Raw genomic sequence first — 20810 nt, 5'->3', positions numbered from 1 at the left:
TCATAAAGGAGCGTGACCCTTACATGGCCCTTTGCATCCCCGATCCTACGGAAAGCCCATTTCCTCCCCATGTGACTAGCGAGAAAATAAAGAAAAGATTCTGCAAATGTCTGTGGGGCCAGATGGGAGGGAGCAGGGTGTATGCAGGACGGTCCTTAGAAGGAAGAAGACTCTACCTGGTAGGCAAATTTTACTTTCTTGTACAGTTCTCAGCCTCCACACATAACTGGAGGTTAATCAAGTTGCAATGCATCACGAGGAGGGGAATTTCTGAAGAAAGGCTGACATTCCCATCAGTAAGACGGGGGCATCCAAAGTACCAAGAATCCCCTGCTAAATCAATGTAATAATGCTAGTTAAGAGTGCAAACTAATCTAAACAGCTGCACAACAAATATTTTCTACAGAGGCCTTATTGAAAGAAGCCCAAGACACTGCCATAGACTGGGCGCAGTGAGGCTTCACTGGTCCTGAGTGCAAGGTGATAACAATGAAAAATGCAATCCACAAGCTATTGAGCAAGTCGAAGTTTAGTAATCAGCTTGTCCTGTATCCTTGATTCATATGAAATAAATAATTGATTAAACTTTCAAACACCAATATAAAATACAACAGAGATTACGGCATGGCTGTATTGGCACAGTGGAGGCTGTAAATTCATTCTGTTCTGACTGCCACCAGTGCTTGCTTGCACAACTTCTCCCATAAATCCTGGGCATTAGCTAACAAGGAATGAGATAAGACAAGCGGGAGTTTGAGAGTGCTAAAGAGAAAAAAGTGGAACAGAGGAACATATGAACAGGAGTAGGCCATTCAGCCCCTCGAGCCTGTTCTGTCATTCAATTTGAGAGTGGCAGAAAAAGTTGATAAAGCTGTTGAAAAGCTTTATAAATAGAGGCACAGAGTACAAAAGCAAGGAAGTTATGCTGAACATTTATAAATCACTGGTTAAGCCTCAGCTGGAGTATTGTGTCCAATTCTGAGCACCACACTTTAGGAAGGAAGTGAAGGTCTTGGAGAGGGTGCATAGGAGATTTACTAGAATGATACCAGGGATGAGGGACTTCAGTTACGTAGAGACACTAGAGAAACTGGGATTGTTCTCCTTAGAGCAGAGAAGATTAAGGGGAGATTTAATAGAGGTGTTCAAAATTATGAGGGGTTTTGATAGAGTAAATAAGGAGAAACTATTTCCATTGGCAGAAGGGTCAGTAACCAGAGGACACAGATTTAAGGTAATTGGCAAAAGAACCTGAGGGAAGATGAGGAGAAATATTTTTATGCAGTGAGTTATTATGATCTGCAATGTACTGCCTGAGAAGGTGGTGGAAGCAGATTCAATTGTACCTTTCAAAAGGGAATTAGATAAATACTTGAAAAGGAAAAATCTGCAGGGCTATGAGGAAAGAGCAGGGGAGAGGGACTAATTGGTTAGCTCTTTCAAAGAGCCAGCACAGGCCTCCTTCTGTGATATATGATTCTATGAATTAGATTATGACTGATCTGTACTTCAACCCCATTTTCCCGCCTTCGTTCCCTGTCCCGGATGTGTACAGCCCACCATTGCGCAGATTCCAAGTACTGTCGGAGCCAATTTGTATGTAAATTAGGAGCAAGCCACATAAAGCACATGGGTCTAGAAATTGGATCATGCTGCGCTGGTTTAACAGTTGTCAAAAGGGTGCCTAAGGGTTTACATTGGTTAGATCTCCAGCGTAGGCAACCAGGGCGAGTGCCTGAAACTGGCGTTGGGCCCATTGCATATGCAAATTGAGGGCCTGATGTCTTTTATGAAATTCGACTGTAAATGACCTCAGATTGCACCATGCATACTGCAGTCAGTTTCTTCAGGCGCTCAGCAGCCAAACCAGCAATCCTTAAATTTATAAAATCTCTTTGGTACATGTGGAATAAACATTCACCTGTGTTTCTTTATGAGAACACACTCTCCACCATCATGAGGGTCCAGGTTGTAAATGTAGAGGAATCCATCTGAGGCGGCAACAAGAAGTCGAGGTAACTTCTGAATCCTGCTCACCAAAACAATACATTTGCTAAACCCCAAAGCAGCACAGAAATATATTCATCACTATTTAATGACTACCCGTGGCTTAGAATATAGCCTGGGAAGGTATTCTCATTGCACTATTCCCGATTGATTTAAAGAACATGTTTATAATTTCACTATAAATAGAGCACAAGAGAAAATGTTCCTGAACAAATGAAAAGAAGGAAAGAGCTTGCTTTCAAGTCCTCAGAAGGTTCCAATGACAGCCAAGTGGAGTCACTGCTGATATGGCGACATTTTGCACACACAGAATTTTTTTAAAACATTTTTTAAATAACAAAATAGCAAATGAAATAAATGATCAATTAATCTGTTTAGTTGTTGTTAATTGCTGACAAGTATTTTGTAACCTGACTAATGAGGTTGGCTAACATGTACTAAGCTATATCAATACCTGCTTTATTCATAACTATCTACCTTAAAAATCGTATAACTGTGCACACTTCCTATGTCAACTTTTACTGTTATAAGTTCCTATGTCCACATTTATGAAGGAAACTGCCTATGTAAACTTGTCATGTTGTAATTACACCCTCCCACCAGTGTGGCACTGTAGTGTCTCAGTGGGAGGACCTTCACCACACAGACTGCAGCGGTTCAAGAAGGCGGCTCACCGCCACCTTCTCAAGGGCAATTAGGGATGGGCAATAAATGCTGGCCATGCCAGCGACGCCCACATCCCATGAACGAATAAAAAAAAAAGTTTTGCGTCTCCCAGCTCCTCAGCCTGTACGGCAAAGAATCTCCTTGCTCCAACCAATTCTACTTTTCTGCTTCCCAAGTTGTTACAAGTTTTACTATATAATTATGAATAATAATATCAAAATATTATATAAAAAAAGGACAGAATGTATGATCGGGAATTTCCTAGGGGCTGCTCCTGCTCCACCATCATAACTTTGCAGGAGGTGTGGCAGAAATCCTGTTAATGTGTGTAATCAGGGTTTCTACCACACTTCCAGCAAAGTTACAGTGGCAGAATGGGAGCAGCTCTGATGAAATGTACCCCCTAAGACTTTAAGATGGGGAATGAATTACTTTTTGATGTCCTGGTCCAATTATCTCCCATCCTCTAGGGCTGCTTCATCTGAAGGCTACATTTGGTCTTGATCCTCACATGTGCAACACCACAAGAGATCGACTAGTAATAATTAAAATATAAACTTGGATTTAGAACCATTTACAATTTTTCATCTTTCCATTTTTGAGAAAGAAGGACCTGCATTTATGTAACATCTTATCACATTTGTCAGAAATATTCCAAAGACTAATTACTTACTTTGAAATGCAGCCATTGTCGTCATGTAGACTAAATTCAGCAGTTATTTTGCGCACACCAAGATCCCGCAAACAACAATGAATAACCAGTTAATCTGTTTTTGGTGATGTTGGCTGATGCCAAGAAAACTTACTGCTTTTCATACAGTGCCATGGTATCTTCATCTGAACAGCAAAACAGGCGGTCCTAGAATGGAGTTTTAACCCACAAATTGCAGGGGTCCTTAAGCCTTGTTTGTGCAAACCTGTGTCTAAACTCTCTAGAGTAGAGTGAGCCCCTACAGGGAAAAGAGCACGCATATCAGGCCTCTACCTGTGTAGGTTTCTCAGTAGCTTAGCTTAGCTTTTGGATTCAAACCTGTTGATGGTTTTCTGTTTGTTCAGATAGATATTCAAATGACCAAAAAAATCCCTCCTCCATTCAATTTAAGGAAGAGGAAGAAAACCCAAACAGCTATATTTAATCTGCAGCACAAAAAAAAATTAGCATCTGAGGCATTCTTCCCAACCCATACCAAAAATATGTCATCCTGAAATTCCTCAGGATACGATAAGAGTTTGAAGAATCAACGGGAGGGCAACTAATTTGCATGGGGAAGACAAAAGCAAACACCACTAGGGGGGTGCATCTTCGGCATCTGCCTGCCATGTGGGAAGAGAAGGATTTCCCAGGCCCAACCTCTTCTGACCCCGAGCATGTGGCTCTCAGCCCCCTGTACAAGGGGAGAGGTGGTGACCACAAAGTTAAAAAAAAAATGCCCCCTTTCTTCGGGGGCTCTGGTTGCTTCCCTGGCCTGGATGCCACTGGTAGGGCCCACTTTCGACTAACTGGAACTGGCGAGCTGGCACACCTCAGCTCACTCGGCATAGCAGAAGCTCCAATGCAGGGAGTCCTGTCCCCTAGCTCTGCGCCCTGACTACGTTTGCTGTGTGAGGGTGGGTGGACATTCCATAACTTACAAGGTATTTCGGAAACGGCCAGAAACAGAGTCCAGCGGAAACCTCAAGGATTTTCATGCCCTATGCTTCTGCACGGGGAGGGGTATTTTCCTCCACGATCCTGCCCAATTTCAGGCGGGATCACGGTAGAAATGGCAGGAAACTGTATTAGGATTTTTTAGTTTGCCATGAATGACAGGTAGAATATAAAAGGAACTGAAGCTATTAAGCACTTACCCCCTGGATGGATGAAACTACTTGTAGCAAATACCGTGGACACAAAATGTTAATAAGTTACATTTAGTAAAACTACCAGCTTAGCAGGTAACTATCTATTTACTCTAATTATGTTTCTGTCATGTCTACTCACATAGCGAGCATACAGATGCTCCTTTGACCAGAGAAGTTGAGACGTACTGTGGCAAATGCTCGATCCTGGTTCATTATGCCTGACACCTGGGTAGGGAGGTAGTTAGTGGCTGCCATAAACATCTTCCCCATATATCCACTCCAAGTTGGAGACTCCTCCTGGGGCCTGGTGTAATCAAGATTACATTTCAGAGATCAGAGACTCAACATATGTGTCTGTCAGTGTCTATTACCTGAGTATTCTTTATCTTTTCAGCTCAATTAATATAAAGCCAAACCTATCTATCCTACAGACTGTGATGGGAATGCAGCAGTAAGTTAATGCTACTTGGCACTTTCCACATAATAGTTGATAAAATTGTAAAGAAACGACACACGTCATCTACATCATCAATAAGGGCCATTATCAAGGCATAGGATTAAATGTTCATTCTGCTGTGTAATTTTCACATTTTTCCCTCACCTGTCCAATGGTTTTGCAGCATTTTTTACTAATCACTTGCCTTCGCCATCAAAAGACTCAAAGCATCTTTGACTGGCCAACGTGACAGTGCTGAGCAGAGAAGGTGGTTGGATGCAGAGCAGTGTAGCGAGCAGACTGAGAACACTGGGAACCTGCTCAGTGGCCGTGCCTGATCTGTGGTCAGGGGAACTGGAATGCCATTTGAGGCTGGGATTTCCAGCCATGATGCTTTTGTGTCAGGAGTCCAACAGTGTAGTTAGAAAGTTGTCAGGCAACCAACTGATAAACAGATGTTCATAGTTTACCTGTGTTGACTTGCTTTCTCTAATGTTTTGCTTACAGCCCAATAAAAGGGGAGGTCGAGACATGAAAGACAACTATTCTTTGTACTATTAGTCTCCGGAAGATTATAACAGTGTGCACAATATATTAAAAAATCAGCACTGTCAAGGGATGTGTTGGCTCATTTTATTTTTATTGGCCCGGGTTTTACTTATGCAGCACAATAGATGAAATAAAAGGTGGTGTGGTGTCTCTATGTGGTGGGAAAATGCACTGCAGCAAAAATGGTCCAGCGGTTAGCATGAGGGAACGCCAACTCGTAGTTTAAACACTGCTATTTTCAGTTTAAGAATTCAAAACATTTTTGCTTGGAATCTCATAGATGCCGGATCCGGGTTCGAGAGTGTGGCTTGGCAAACTTTAAACATTGCAGCTTGAATGATATTTTAAAATGGTAGAGGGGCCAGGGGAGACTATTTTGCTTTATTTCTTTTATACACTTGGATTAGTCCTCCAAATTTCTAACGCCCCTCAAAATATCTCTCAGCTACTGTGTCTCTGAGCTACAAGAACTCAGGGTGCAGAGGAGATTTACGAGAATGGTATCAAGGATGAGGGACTTGTTATGTGGAGAGACTGGAGAAGCTGGGATTGTTCTCCTTAGAGCAGAGAAGGTTAAGGAGAGCTTTAATAGTGTTCAAAATTATAAAGGGTTTTGATTGAGTAGATAGGGAGAAACTGTTTCCACTGGCAGGAGGGTTGATAACCAGAGGACACAGATTTAAGATAATTGGCAAAAGAACCAGGGGGGAGATGAGGAGAAATTATTTTACACCATGAATTGTTATGTCTGAAAGGGTGGTGGAAGCAAATTCAATAGTAACTTTCAAAATTTGCAGGGCTTTGAGGAAAGAGCAGGGGAGTGGGACTAATTGGATAGTTCTTTCAAAGAGCTGGCACAAGCATGATGGGCCGAATAGCCACCTTCTCTGCAGTAAGATTCTGTGATTTATTTACTCCTCTTCCCCTGAAGGTAGCGGGATTATCGGTGGCTTTCTGGTATCTTGCCCAAATCATCTAGAAGCCTGAACAATGAGTGTTCACAGGCTTTTTGAACATGGATCCAACACAGCCAAACCCAATCATGTCACTGCCCATCGTCCACACCCAATGCCAACATATGTACACGTTCAGCAGGAGTGAGACAGCAATGCAACAAGGTGGCCTTTTGCCTCAATAGGTCGTGGACACCACCATATCAAGTATCTCCAGGCATCTACAGAGACATCACAGCACCTTGCAGTCAAGTAAAGAGAACTGCAATTGCTAACGGAGGTGGTCACGTCTTCTGACTGCTGGTGGGCTGAGTCTGTACTGATCTACCTCACTTACACTGTCACTGTTGGGAAAGCAACAATATAAATTGAGCACTTAAACCATTATTCTCACAGGACCACAGACAGAATAACTCAAACTCAGATGGTGTTGCCAAAGGTTCATTTTTGCTTAATCCTTCTGTTAAACTAACTTCACATTAACGCCCTGAATACATATACTAGTATTTTCTTGGTTAAAATTGGCCAGATATCCAGATAGACTATTTATACAGTCTGATGCAAGTCACTGATTTTGTACTAAGATTGGGAGGTGGGAAATGTTACTCAAAGCTGAAGTCATGGTTTAAACAAGATGACAGAGGAATGAGTGAGTCAAGTAGAAAATATCTAAACTTATAAAGTGGAGCCTGCGTTGAAAGAATAACAACTTTAGCTGTCTGGCTTTGGCCCTCCCTAGGAGTCCGGCTGTCTGACAGAAAGTAATGTGAATGACTGAACGTCTAGTCCAGTCCTAGCAGGGAACATTTTGAGGGACTACTGTACCTTTGGCTGGGCTGTTCAAGTTTGAAGATGTGAATAGTTTCTGTATTACTTGATGCTGACAGGAACTGGGAGTCTTTGCTGAATGCCAGTGAGCCAATATTTACATACCTGTTGCAGAAGAAAATTAGACTGTATCAAAATCATAACGCTATAACGATAAAGGGCACAAAAATGGTGCAGAATGAAATTACCCACATGTGCAATGCAGCAACAAAATAACCTGGCCCCAAAATTCCTGGGACCAAAAGGGGAATTTGTATGATTCCTGAAGGGGGACAGGAATTTAGGGCATAATCTGTTACATTGGGTTTCCACTGAACTTATAACAGTTAACACAGTAGTTGGGCTGTGGGTATGTCTTCTGCCCACCCCACTACATCAATGGGTAGTGTGTCTAGGGAAATTCCTGGGCTTCCATGAGAAATTCCAGCCATTCCACCTTCATAAAACCTCAGCGAGTCTCATGCCAGGTGAGAACTGGCACGCAATCTGCTGAGGCCCAGAAAAGGTCCCAGAAGCTCCAACTATAAAGGTGATTGATCCTGGAGTTAATCGATTACCTTTGAAATGCCTCCAAGTCGCTCTCTTAGGAGCAAACTTACCTCATTGCTTTTTACGACCCTTCCTGTCGGAGCAGGTGGATGCTACCCCAACATCTGCCAGATGTCACAGATGCGCTTTTCCAGAAGGGGTATCACTAGACAGCAATCAGGTGTAGGAATCCTGGCTGATTTACCGCTTCCTAACCCAGGGGAGCGGAGGTCAATTGTGGTGCCCTATTGCGACCCCCAGTTGAGATCAGTTAATTCAGCACAAACCAGAGACCAAATCTGCAACTTTTCTGATTTGTGTGGCTCAGTTACTGACTAGATAAATATTCTGAGCCACTGAAGGAGCCTGACCTATCGCAGTGCGGATGATCACTTACTACTTGTCCAAAATCTGACATGGGACATGAATGGCATTCAGACTTTTCCACCTTGGGAGCATTCAGTGCATTTGGTGGAAATGTAGAGAAAATAGAAAAGTTATTTTCCAGAACTCAAACATATAGCAGCTTCTTTATAGGTGTAAAAGCGTGCTGCTCCTTGAAGGCTCGAGGCCATGACCGCTTCACGAGAGCAGTTCCTCACCTTAAGGGAGCTGCTGTAACCCGGTTCAGATTTTTCCCCCAAGGGAGGGAAAATCAGAGAATAGGCCACCCTCAGATATTTTTGTGCAGCTTTCACAGTCAGCTCAAATAAGCAATGTCACTGGCCCCGGAGCAGGCTGTGTGCCTGCTCTCTAGGCCAAACAGTGAGACATGCAGTGGGGAGACTAAAAAGGAACACAAAACTGAATAAAATAAATTTATAAATGGGACAAAAAAATACAAAAAAAGTAAAATCAAACTCAAAGTCACTTTATATAATTTTCAAACACATGCCTGGAATTACCTTTTCATTCCTCTCCTGAATTCATAGAGTTTCTGTCCCTCAGGGGTGGAAAAGACACGAATAACTGTACCCTGCAGAACATTCAGAGTGAATAAGGCTCCACAATTTACAGCCACAGAAAAGGTCATAAAAGCAAAGATCTCAATCAGCACTTCAAACAGTCAAAATTTTTCATAAGAAGGTTGACTTTTCCAAGCCTCTTGCTTTAATTAATTGTTTTCCGTCCCCCTTCGAATCTGCAATTGATTTTAATTTCTGATGAGTTGAATTACATTCTAACAATGAGCATCATTTGTGATGAATCATTCTGACATGCACATAGTGCACTCCAACAACACTCAAGAAGCTCAACACCATCCAGGACAAAGCAGCCCACTTGATTGGCACCCCATCCACCATCCTAAACATTCACTCCCTTCATCACCGGTGCACCGTGGCTGCAGTGTGTACCATCTACAGGATGCACTGCAGCAACTCGCCAAGGCTTCTTCAACAGCAGCTCCCAAACCCGCTGCCTCTACCACCAGAAGGACAAGAGCAGCAGGCACATGGGAACACCACCATCTGTACGTTCTCCTCCAAGTCACACACCATCCCCACTTGGAAATATATTACCGTTCCCTCATCGTCGCTGGGTCAAAATCCTGGAATCCCCTACCTGACAGCACTGTGGGAGAACCTTCACCACAAGGACTGCAGCGGTTCACGGCAGCGGCTCACCACCACCTTCTCAAGGGCAATTAGGGATGGGCAATAAATGCTGCCCTTGCCAGCGACACCCACATCCCATGAATGAATAAAAAAAAACTCAAACTCTACCTCTGTGGGTGAATGTACTCAAAAATAGGTAAAACATTAACCTGGGAGGGGAGGTCACATGCAAAAAGAGGAATCCCTGAGCAGAAAAATTGCTGAGACATGCCACTTGACAACATGGAAGTTTGACCGTATGAAGTGAAATGGCAAAATAGCAGAAATAAACATCGACAGTTTTGTGTCTTTGAAAATGAACATAAATTCCAGCCATTCCACCTTCATAAAACCTCAGCGATTCTGACCTCAACCATACCCTTGAGAGAGAGAGAGAGAGAGAGAGTTGCTGAACCCAGTTTAGATGTTTTCCCACCGAAGGGGAAATAAGAGTTAACGGGGAGATCTTGACTTTGTGTGATAGTGTAAAACGGGTGATAGCGAGTCGACAGCCCGTTTTACATCTCTCCTGGTTTTTATTTCTATTGAAGTGACCCGAACAATTATCACCAGATGATTGTTAGGGTGTACTGTACAACCACCTCTCAAAACAAAAATCAAAATGGAGCCAAGGAATACACAATTAAATAGCTGAGCAGTAAGAATACCTTTTCTGAGGCACTTGCCAGTTTTGAACCCGTGGAGTTGAAGGTTAGAGCAGCAAGTGGGCCATCATGTGCAGGAATTACGGAAACACTGTGCTGATGGGAGAATTTGAGCATTAAAAAGCTAATATACAAAGTAATCACATCAAAAAGCTACAAATTATAGCTACAAATTAAGCTAATTAAGATAAGATTACTTGGGCTGGACATGTTACTAAAGTTACTAAGTGAAGTTACTAATTCAGATTGGATGCAATAGTTTTCAGTAAGAAAGAAGATGCATGTATTTATATAGCACCTTTCATGACCTCAGGATGTCCCGAAGCACTTTACAGCCAATTAATTACTTTTAAAGTGTAGTCACTGCTGTATTTTAGGAAAATGCAGCAGCCAATTTGTCCCACAAACCATCATATCATGTTTTAGTGGTGATGCTTGTTCGATAAATATAGGCTAGGACACCAGAGGGAACTCCCCTGCTCTTCTTCAAATTATTCCATGGGATTTTTTACATCCACCTGAGAGGACAGACGGGGCCTCGGATTAAAGTCTCATCCAAAAGACGGCACCTCCAACAGTGGAGTATTCCTTCAGTACTGCACTGAAGTGTCAACATAAATTATGTGCTCAAATCTCTGGAGTGGAGCTTGAACCCACAACCTTCTGACTCGGAGGCGGAAACGCTACTACTGAGCATGGCTCACACCTAACTTAATGGAACCGTCATGCAGAAGGCTTGAATTTGAATCCTGGCCTCAAATATCACCGGAACTAGGCTGCTTTCAACGGGTAAAGTTTTCATAATTTCACTCAGTCAAGCCTTTAAATGAAGCACTCCTTGCCATCTCTAACGCCTCAAGGATCAGAGGTAAGCATCAGTCCCGCCCTACTAAAGTCTAATTCATGATTACGGATGGTGGAACATGGTTGCAATGGAGAAGTCAACGCTTAAACCATCATATCATGCCAACTGAAGGAAGAATCACGATGGTAGAAAATAAGGATTCTCTTTCTCTCACTCACTACAAGGCTTAAAATGCTCAGTTAAGTTGCAACACCAGTATAAATGGAAAACCATTACTGTCTCCCATTTAAGTACAGACTCACCAAGTTATTTGTATCATAAATCACTATCTCTCCTATTGTGGCATTGCCAGGATATGCCAAGTATGAGTTGGAATGATTGATGGAAAGTGCACAGAGACCTGGGAAGAACAGGCAAAACAGGATGTTAGAATGTGCAGCACGTGATATTACATCGATGATGCTTAATCTACTTACAGAGTGAACTGAAAAAAATGTGAACCTATCAGGACTAAGTTAGACCACAGAGATACACCAGGCTCATTTTCAATGGTGCATAAATAACTTCTGAATTGTAATAGTGGGAGAGGGTAGACCATTTGAAATTACAGTGCAACAGTGAAAGTATCATTACAAAGCATCAAATGCATCACGGATAAGGTTATAATAGTGAACAGCTATAGCAGAGTGGCGTATGGAACAATTAAGGTCTTAACATGAGAGTGGATTGTGAATGTAAGTAAAAATAAAGAACTTGCATCAATATAGCACCTTTCATGTCCTGGGGATGTCACCAAAGCACTTCACAGCCAATGAATTACTTCCGAAGTGTAATCAATTACGTTTTGTAGACAAACACGACAGCCAATTTGTGCACAGCAAGGACCCACAAACAGCAATGAGAGAAATGCCTGATTAATCTGTTTTGGTGGTATTAGTTGATGGATAAATGTTGGCTGGAATAGCAGGAGAACTCCACTGTTCATCTTCAAATAGTGCCATGGGATCTTTTACATCCACCTGAACAGGCAGATTGGGCCTCGGTTTAACATCTCATCTGAAAGCACCTTCAACAATGCAGGATTCCCCTCGGTGAAGTGTCAGCCTAAATTATGGCAGGGAATTTCCTCGGTGCTGCTCCCGTTCCGCGGCTGTAACTTCACCGGAAGTGCAGCGTTAACCCGGTTTATGTGGGTAAACAAGGTTTCCTCTGCACTTCTGTTTCATATTTCCTGTAACTGAGGCATTAAATTATAGACATTTCAGCGCAGAAGGTGGCCATTCATACCATTATAATATAGGAACAAGCTAAGCACTCCAGTCTATTAGTGAGCCTGCATTGTGCAGAAGTGTCTCTCTGTACATGAATGTTTAACCTCTCTCATTTGTTCTCACTCTGTGAGCATGTCTTTCTCTCTCTCTGAGGGCTTCTTTCTCTTTTGGTGAGTCTCTATTTCTGTATCCTGGTTTCTGTGCATGTATTATTATAAGCATTTGTTTCTGCCTCAACCTTCTCCCCTTCTGCCACTTCCCTCACAAAAAGACTTCATCAAAGAAGAGAAAATGGCTTTCAGACTTATGTACATGGATTCAAAGATCTGGATTCTGACGTAGCACACAAAGTAGGGGCAAGTGCCATGGGCGCTCTGCTCAGTAAAACCTGGCAGGCAAGAGGAAGATATCCAAAAAAGTAAGCGTTAAAATTATTTTTTGGTGCCTTAGAAACAGGAGTGCTCCTCCGGGCTCCATAAGAATAATGTGGACCACTGTTGTCCCTCCCCCTCCCCCCCTCCCCCCCACCGGGACCTATCTTTCTACCGGCCGGGTCGACCTGATATTGTGCAGACCCAAAGCTGGAGGACTGTAGTTGGAAGCATTTTTGGAGCCTACAGCTCGCCAGAAAAATGAAGCTTGGCCCTCAAACTGGGCTGGGCATCCCGCTGCAGGTATTGGGCAGCCAGCCTGCCTGTTCCGCCAGCCAGCTGCCTGGAAGTTAAAATCCCCCCTAGTGTGTGCAAAATGATAGGCTAGTCCACATCAACTGCAGCCACCAACCTGTGCATGTGTACTTCTCTGCTCACCTCATCTCACCTCAACAGTCCCTATTTCCCTATAGCAAATTCATTAAACCATAAGAACATAAGAAATAGGAGCAGGAGTAGGTCATACAGCCCCTCGAGCCTGCTCCGCCATTCAATAACATCATGGCCAACCTTCTACCTCAACTCCACTTTCCCGCCCGATCCCCATATCCCTTGATTCTCTTAGTGTCCAAATATCCATCGATCTTAGTCTTGAATATACTCAACGACTGAGCATTCACAGCTCTCTAGGGTAGAGAATTCCAAAGATTCACAACCCTCTGAGTGAAGATATTTTTCTTCAGCTTGGTCCTAAATGGCTGATCCCTTATCTTGAGTCTATGACCACTGGTTCTAGACTCTCCAGCCAAGGGAAACAGCCTCTCAGTATCTATCCTGTCAAGCCCTCTAAGAATTTTATATGTTTCAATGAGGTCAACTCTCATTCTTCTAAACTCCAGAGAAAATAGGCCCATTCTACTCAATCTCTCTTCATAGGACAACCCTCTCATCCCAGGAATCAATCTAGTGAACCTTTGTTGCACCCCTTCTAAGGCAATTATATCCTTCCTTCGGTAAGGAGACCAAAACTGTACATAGTACTCCAGGTGTGGTCTCACCACAGGCCTATATAATTACTCCAACCCCCTTGCAATAGACGCAAACATACTATTTGCCTTCCTAATTGCTTGCTGTACCTGCATGTTAACTTTCTGTGATTCATGTACAAGGACACCCAAATCCCTCTGACTACCAACGTTTTTAAGTCTCTCACCTTTTAAAAAATATTCTGCTTTTCTATACTTCCTACCAAAGTGGATAATTTCACATTTCCCCACATTATACCCCAGCTGCCATCTTCTCGCCCACTCACTTAGCCTGTCTATATCCCTTTGCATCCTCCTCACAGCTTACTTTCCCACCCAGCTTTGTATCATCAGCAAACTTGGATACATTACACTTAGTCCCCTCATCCAAGTCGTTGATATATATTGTAAACAGCTGAGGCCCAAGCACTGATCTTTGCGGCACCCCACTAGTTACAACCTGCCAACCCGAAAATGACCCTTTTATTCCTACTCTCTGTTTTCTGTCCGTTAACCAATCCTCAACCCATGTTAATATATTACCCCCAACCCCATGACCCTTAATCTTATGTAACAACCTCTTGTGTGACCCTTATTGAATGCCTTTTGAAAATCCAAATATTCTACATCCACTGGTTCCCCCTTATCTACCCTGCTAGTTACATCCTTAAAAAACTCTAACAGATTTGTCAAACACAATTTCCCTTTCATAAAACCATATTGACTCTGCCTAATCATATTAAGATTTTCTAAGTGTCCTGTTACTACGTCCTTAATAATAGATTCTAGCATGTCAACACACATGAAGAAAAGTACTTCAGACATTAGGAATACAGCCCTGAATTTGAAGCAAACATTAGCCAGATCACTTGTGCTTCAAATTTCTCTTTTCTTTACTTCGCACAACCATTTATAGGCTACAGTGTTCACTAAAAAAGACAAAGCAATACAGTAACACAAGACGTTATCCATACCGTCAAAGGACAGCTCGAGACAAATTATAATTGCGTATAAAGTCATGTACCGTTCTATTGAAGTGTGCATGTGTTGAGTTGAGCACAACTGTGGCTGTTGGAAACTACTTGGGTTTAATTATATCACACCATTTTTGCCTTTGGCTGTCAAAGCTATGTCCAGGAAGTTGCTATTCATTACTTCCTCTTTTGAGAATAAAACTGAAAGTGGAAGAATCTTTTAATTTGCTATCTCTCCTCACTGGAATAAAAAAAATTCGAAAAACAGCTGTGACTGCCATTTAAAAAACAGCCAAGAGACAGACGTCTGTCAAATAATTGTGTAAATCAATCTTATGATAGCTTTCCTCATTTTCATGCTATTATGCCACAGCATAATTTCAAAGCTGAAGTGACACAAAGGAAACTTCTGGAATTTTGAGTCCAGACTTTTAGCTGCTGAGATGAAAAGGTCCCATTAGCTTAGTTTTCACCCACCTGTGTGGTTCGGTGGTATATCTTGAATGGTTTTCAGTAACTTCAAATCCTTGATGTTATGAATGTAAATGGCCTCCTCCAAACAGACTATCAGCCTCTGTAGTGGGAAAATGGAGTAAAGTGTCATAATCTGGGGGTTTAGAGCATTCTTGGTCTTGATTAGCAGCATACCTGTACAAACTGAAAAGTCGTGTTTCTTAGATTGTACTTTAGAACTGGGTAGTCAACCAGCATCTCCTAAACTGCACAAGGCATCCTGCTGAAGTGCAGCTCTTTGCACATTCAATCCCGATATAAGCTGCTCGTCTGGGTGATAAGCACCAAACCTGACTAGGTGGGCCGAACGGCCTGTTTCTGTGTTGTAATTTCTATGTAAATCTATGTAATTTCTGAGAGATGCAGAATAACATTGAGAATCCAAATACTAGAACATCCACTGGTTCCCCTTTATCTACCCTGCTAGTTATATCCTCAAAAAACTCTAATAAGTTTGTCAAACACGATTTCCCTTTCATAAAACCATGTTGACTCTGCCTAATCGTATTATGATTTTTCTAAGTGCCCTCTTACAACTTCCTTAATAATGGATTCCAGCATTTTCCCGACGACTGGTGTCAGGCTAACTGGCCTTTAGTTCCCTGTTTTCTCTTTCCCTCCTTTCTTGAATAGCGGGGTAACATTTGCTACCTTCCAGCAGAGTTGACTGTCGGGGTAAACAGGACCCCCTTGTTGAGGCAGCTATCACAACTAATTGCCCTTCAAAGGCCTGCAGAAAAGTAAACATAATAGACTGTAAATGTATGAAGATCAAAGCCGGTGATTTGTATTAGTTGTTTCCTTATCTGGGTGAAATTTGTACCTAACACTCATTAGACTGTCCACCTTAGCAGAAGTGAGTAATTTGCTTCCGAAATTACATCAAATTAAGGTGATTGGCAAAAGAACCAAAGGTGACATGAGGAAAAACTTTTCTACGCAGCGAGTGGTTAGGATCTGGAATGCACTGCCGGGGGTGGAGGCAGATTCAATCATGGCCTTCAAAAGGGAACTGGATAAGTACTTGAAAGGATAAAATGCGCATGGCTTTGGGGAGAGGACGGGGGAGTGGGACTAACTGGATTACTCTTGCATAGAGCCGGCACGGACTCGAAGGGCCAAATGGCCTCCTCCCATGCTGTAACCTTTCTATGATTCTAGAACATGAAGCACACAATCAGATACATTAAAGCAGCTCGTTTTCCTTCAATTCTGCCCAGGATTGCCAACATATTTTGAATTAATCTCTATGTAATCTAATTACGTTCAGCTGAAATACAACACCATATTGGGGAGTGGCATCTGCCAGTCACATTCGACTCAAACAGTAAACTGGCCCAGGACTACTAAGGAGCAATTAGGGAGCAGCATCATATGTACCACTAGCATAGATCTGCAAGGCGCACCTGCCCTTACAGCGTAAAGGAAGCCTGCTGCTGTTACCTGGTGTGGTTTATAGAACAAGGTTTATAGAACAAAGAGGTGCCACTGACAACTGAGGGGGGTGGGGAGAATGAAAGAAAGAAGAACTTTCATTTATATAGTGCTTCTCATGAACTCAGGACGTTCCAAAGCGCTTCCCAGCTGAGGAATTACTTTTGAAATGTGGTCACTGTCATTATGTGGGGAAATGCCGCAGCCAATTTGCACATAGCAAGGTTCCACAATGTTGGCCAGGACATGGGGAGACCTTCCCTGCTCTTCGTCAAATACTGCCGTGGAATCTTTTACATCCACTCGAGAGGGCCTAAATTTAACGTCTCAAGTGAAAAATGGCACCTCCGACAGTGCAGCACTCCCTCAGTTCTGCACTGGAATGTCAGCCTAGATTATGTGTTCAAGTCCTGGAGGGGGGCTTGAGTCAGAGGCGAAAGTGCTACCACTGAGTCAAGGTGGGGACAGGGAAAGAAAGAGAGACATAACATTGGATAATCCAGCTTTCAAGAAAATAGTTCTCAGCAAAGCATGCCAAAAGTCAAATTGATGGCCTAAGTTTCAAAATTTCTTACATGGTATACTTGTACTAATGGTAGTTACAGTCTAATGCACTATATTTAAAACTTGTAGCTCTGATAATATACCATTGTTTCGGCTCTTGAACTTTTAAAGCCATGCCTGCAATCGAGGCCGAGCACAGGCTTCTCTTGCCTTTGGCTGTAGTTAGAAATAAAAACTGCCAGGCTTACTTTGATTGATGGGGAACAGTGCCAGGTAGAAATGTGAATGGGGAGAACAGTGTTGGAGGGGTCGATACCCTCCCAAAACTGGCACTAAAATATAAAAGAGCCTCATTTCACTTCCCAGTATTTTGTTTGTTCATCATATATTGTTATGTATGCAAAACAATCTTAAAATTGAGAAAGAAAGCCAGCTACTTAATACTGGGTGCATCTGACCGGCAGCCTGAATGTTATAAAGTTTACTCTGTATATTACTGGAAGGTGGTCCCAGTTAGCTCATTCTCTGATTTTTCTTACTGTCTGCAGGGAGTATCCTGGTGACCTGGCTGAGGTCAGGAGCTTACCATGTCATCAACCATGGATGTGAAGCTGCGTTACTGACACGGAGTGCACATGGGGTGCTGGTACCATGGTAACATGTACAACCCAGTTTTCCCACCAATTTTCTTTCCTCCTCTCCTGACTGCTTCAATTCCTTGTCATGGATTGAGATGCCTTAGGGTACTCCACCCATTAATGGCCACTATTCATTGTTATGCCTTGACAATGAGCATCAGCTGGCTATTCAATCCACTAACACCTCTAACAGAAAGATTTATTCCTGAGCACTGCAGTAACTGGGCGCGTGGCTAACCCGCATGAACCAAACTTAAAGTTTCGGACGCGATCGCACGTTGTTTGATAATGGTTAACGTCCTCTCTGGGTTTCGGGCTAGCCTGATTGACAGGCTGGCTGCCGTCAGGAGCTGCAACGCGTGGGTGGGGGAGGGGGCACGAGAAAGAGAGACAGCAAGACGTCATCCGGCGCTGGAACAGAAGACCGGGGCGGGGGGGGGGGGGGGAAGAGAATGGAAGATCCAGTGCTGGACTAGCGGGCGGGGGAGAGGGGAAGACCCGGGGGGGGGGGGGGGGGACATTGGGAGGGTGAAGAGGGGGGACATCGGGAGGGTGAAGAGGGGGGACATCGGACATCAGAGCAGATTTCAAAGGTAGGTGCATTTAGTGTTTTCACTTCCTTGCATGGTTTTTTATTTAATTTCTTTTTCCCTGATCCGGCCCTTAGGCGTAAATCAGAAGCGGTGGGCAAGCTGCTCAGGTAAGTTAAAAATCTTTCTAATCCCTTCATCTGTCACAGGTAAAGTGCCTTAAGTACCTCAGTGAGGTACATTTGGCTCTTTAACTGTTATCCCACCGGCTTTAATTGCCAGAGCCGCCCACCCCCAACGCACCCGCATTTGCCCCCTAGTCCCAGGTGTCAGATTTTACAATTGACTCTTTCTCCAATTTACATTATTTTTAGTGCAATATTTGAAGATTTGTAATAAATATAATGAATACTAGGTGTTTAAGGCAAGAAATTGAGTAACACGCCATTATTTCTTAGTTGTGGTGCACACAAAGCATGTTCCATTCATTCTGTTCTGCTCAGTCCTAAACTGCTTTGTCGCTATTCTAACCACTGCCAGCTGAGCTGTGACCCCTCTTACCTGTCTGTTGAGCCTAACGGTGAGGATGGTATTGGAATAGCTGTAGTTGCAGATCTCTGTCCCTTTCTTGAAATGATAAACGTTCATCCTCCGTGGTGTTGAGAGGCTGACAATGACCACCAGGCTGCTGGAAAACAGCCGTTCCACAATATACACATCGGGCGTGTCTGCTGCATGGGGAGAAGGGGGGTGGGAGGGGGAAGAGAGGAACACATTAAAAGCGTTATACACTTGGAGAGAATTTTCATGCAAGTTTGACTGCAGATAGGTCACCCATACAGCTGTGGAAAACAACTGTCTTGTAGCTAGTTACAGAGGTGGAATGAGGACTCCCCTGATGGCTCAGCAGATTAAGACAATGAATAGCTGAGCCATGTAAACGAGGGGGTCCCAGATTCCATCCATAGAGTATACCGTTGGCACCTAACCCAAGGGGGAAAAAACCTGACACGGGTTAAAGAAAGAAACAACTTGCATTTATATAGTGCCTTTCAGGTTGTCCCAAAGTGTTTCACAGCCAATTATTTACTTTTGGAGCGTAGTTACTTTGGCTATATAGGCAAGAGCTATATACAATTTATGCAAAGCACGGTCCCACAAACAGCAATGAATAAAGGATCAGATAATCTGTTTTGGTAAATTTGGTTGAGGGATAAATATTGGCCAGGACACCAGGGGAACGCCCCTGCTCTTCTTCTAATAGTGCCATGACATCTTTTGTGCCTACCTGAGCCAGCAGAAGCTCAGTTTAACATATCATTGGAAAGACATCAGACAGCAACTCCAACAGTGCTGCACTAAAGTGTCAGCCTAAATTATGTGCTCAAATCCTGGAGTACGACTTGAACCCATAACCTTCTGATTCAGAGTCAAGCACGCTACCTCTAAGCCAAGTTCTCATTTCTGGCCACTATTGAATGACAACTAGTACGACTAACTTTTACACTACCAAGTATGGTTATGATACTGGTCTAGCAACCCAGAAATCGTGAGTTCAAAATCCCACCGTAGCAAGCTATGAAACTGAATTCAATAGTCTTTGTGGACTAGCACCAGAAAGCTGTCAAATTATCATACAAACCCAACTGGTTCCCTAATGTCCTTCAGGAAAGGAAACCTACTCTTACCTGATCTATCCTCCATACAACTCTCGTCCACAATACGTGGCTGACTCTTAATATTATCTGAAGTGGCCTAGCAAACCACTCAGTTGTGAAAACAATTGCTGCCATGACTCGGGACGGGCAATAAATGCCACCTTCTCAGTATTACCCACATCTTGAGAGCAAATAAAAATAAAAATGCTTGTGTGTGGATGGCAGATGAAGACAGGAACAGGTTTGGATATAATGATCCCCACAGTTAAACAGCCCACCCTGCGCATGAAGAAGGTGGGCTGGTGCCTATGGAACTGTACCTGAGCAAGAAATCAACATCTTCAAGAGAGAGGGGCAGGGAAAAAAACTGGTACAAAAAATGAAATGAAATTGCAGTCTACTGCACCTGAGGAGGCTGGGTCCTAAGCACGTGAAATATCCATATTTGTTTTGCATAACTTTTGTATATGAAATATACAAAAAACTTAAGATAAGAACAGATTATTTTCAATAATATAAAAATAATGAGCCAATTCTATTTTAGAATATTGCCAGGGTAGGAACCAATTAGGGGCTGATAATTTTAATGCTCCTTTTATATTACAGAGCTGCCTCTGGGACATACCACTCATTATTGAAGAAACAAAGCAGAAATGCATGCATGCTATTTATAAGTTATATGCAACAATAGCTGCTCAGTGGAAGATTGCTAAAATATAGGCTTGCATGTGTAAGAATGGTGCACTTCTTATAAGTAACTCAATACTGTCAAAACACTTTAAACGTCCAACATATTTACAGGAGAACATGTCAGAGTTTCCAAATCTCTTTAACAGCATATTATTGAACTGCTTGCGCTGGAAGTTAGTTGTTATTGTGCTGCCTTTGCCCTGTTTATTCTGCAGGACAGATTCAGCATCATGGAAAGCTGTGCGTGCATGAGATTCAAACATGCAGTCTCTCTGAAGTAGTGAACGAATTTGTGACTTTGCCAGCCTGGCCAGTATCTTTCTTGATG

At 42.9% G+C, this 20810-nt stretch overlaps 1 protein-coding gene across 5 annotated transcripts in view; it reads right to left on the bottom strand.

Annotated features, from left to right (window-relative positions):
• The window catches only part of wipi1 (WD repeat domain, phosphoinositide interacting 1), a 63035-nt gene that overhangs the window by 14890 nt on the left and 27335 nt on the right, over window positions 1-20810 (bottom strand). For all 5 annotated transcript variants that reach the window (XM_068004074.1, XM_068004072.1, XM_068004071.1 and 2 more), the window contains 8 exons: window positions 18696-18865; window positions 14993-15089; window positions 11177-11274; window positions 10073-10165; window positions 8715-8785; window positions 7279-7386; window positions 4655-4819; window positions 1922-2029 (listed from right to left, as the gene is read on the bottom strand). In XM_068004074.1, the coding sequence (XP_067860175.1) occupies window positions 1922-2029; window positions 4655-4819; window positions 7279-7386; window positions 8715-8785; window positions 10073-10165; window positions 11177-11274; window positions 14993-15089; window positions 18696-18865 (910 nt within the window). The remainder of the gene's footprint in view (window positions 1-1921; window positions 2030-4654; window positions 4820-7278; window positions 7387-8714; window positions 8786-10072; window positions 10166-11176; window positions 11275-14992; window positions 15090-18695; window positions 18866-20810) is intronic.

The sequence above is a fragment of the Heptranchias perlo genome, chromosome 23, assembly GCF_035084215.1.
Source record: "Heptranchias perlo isolate sHepPer1 chromosome 23, sHepPer1.hap1, whole genome shotgun sequence".
Lineage (NCBI taxonomy): Eukaryota > Metazoa > Chordata > Chondrichthyes > Hexanchiformes > Hexanchidae > Heptranchias > Heptranchias perlo.
The sequence above is the reverse complement of the archived record's forward strand: the minus strand, read 5'-3'. Positions and strand labels throughout refer to the sequence as shown.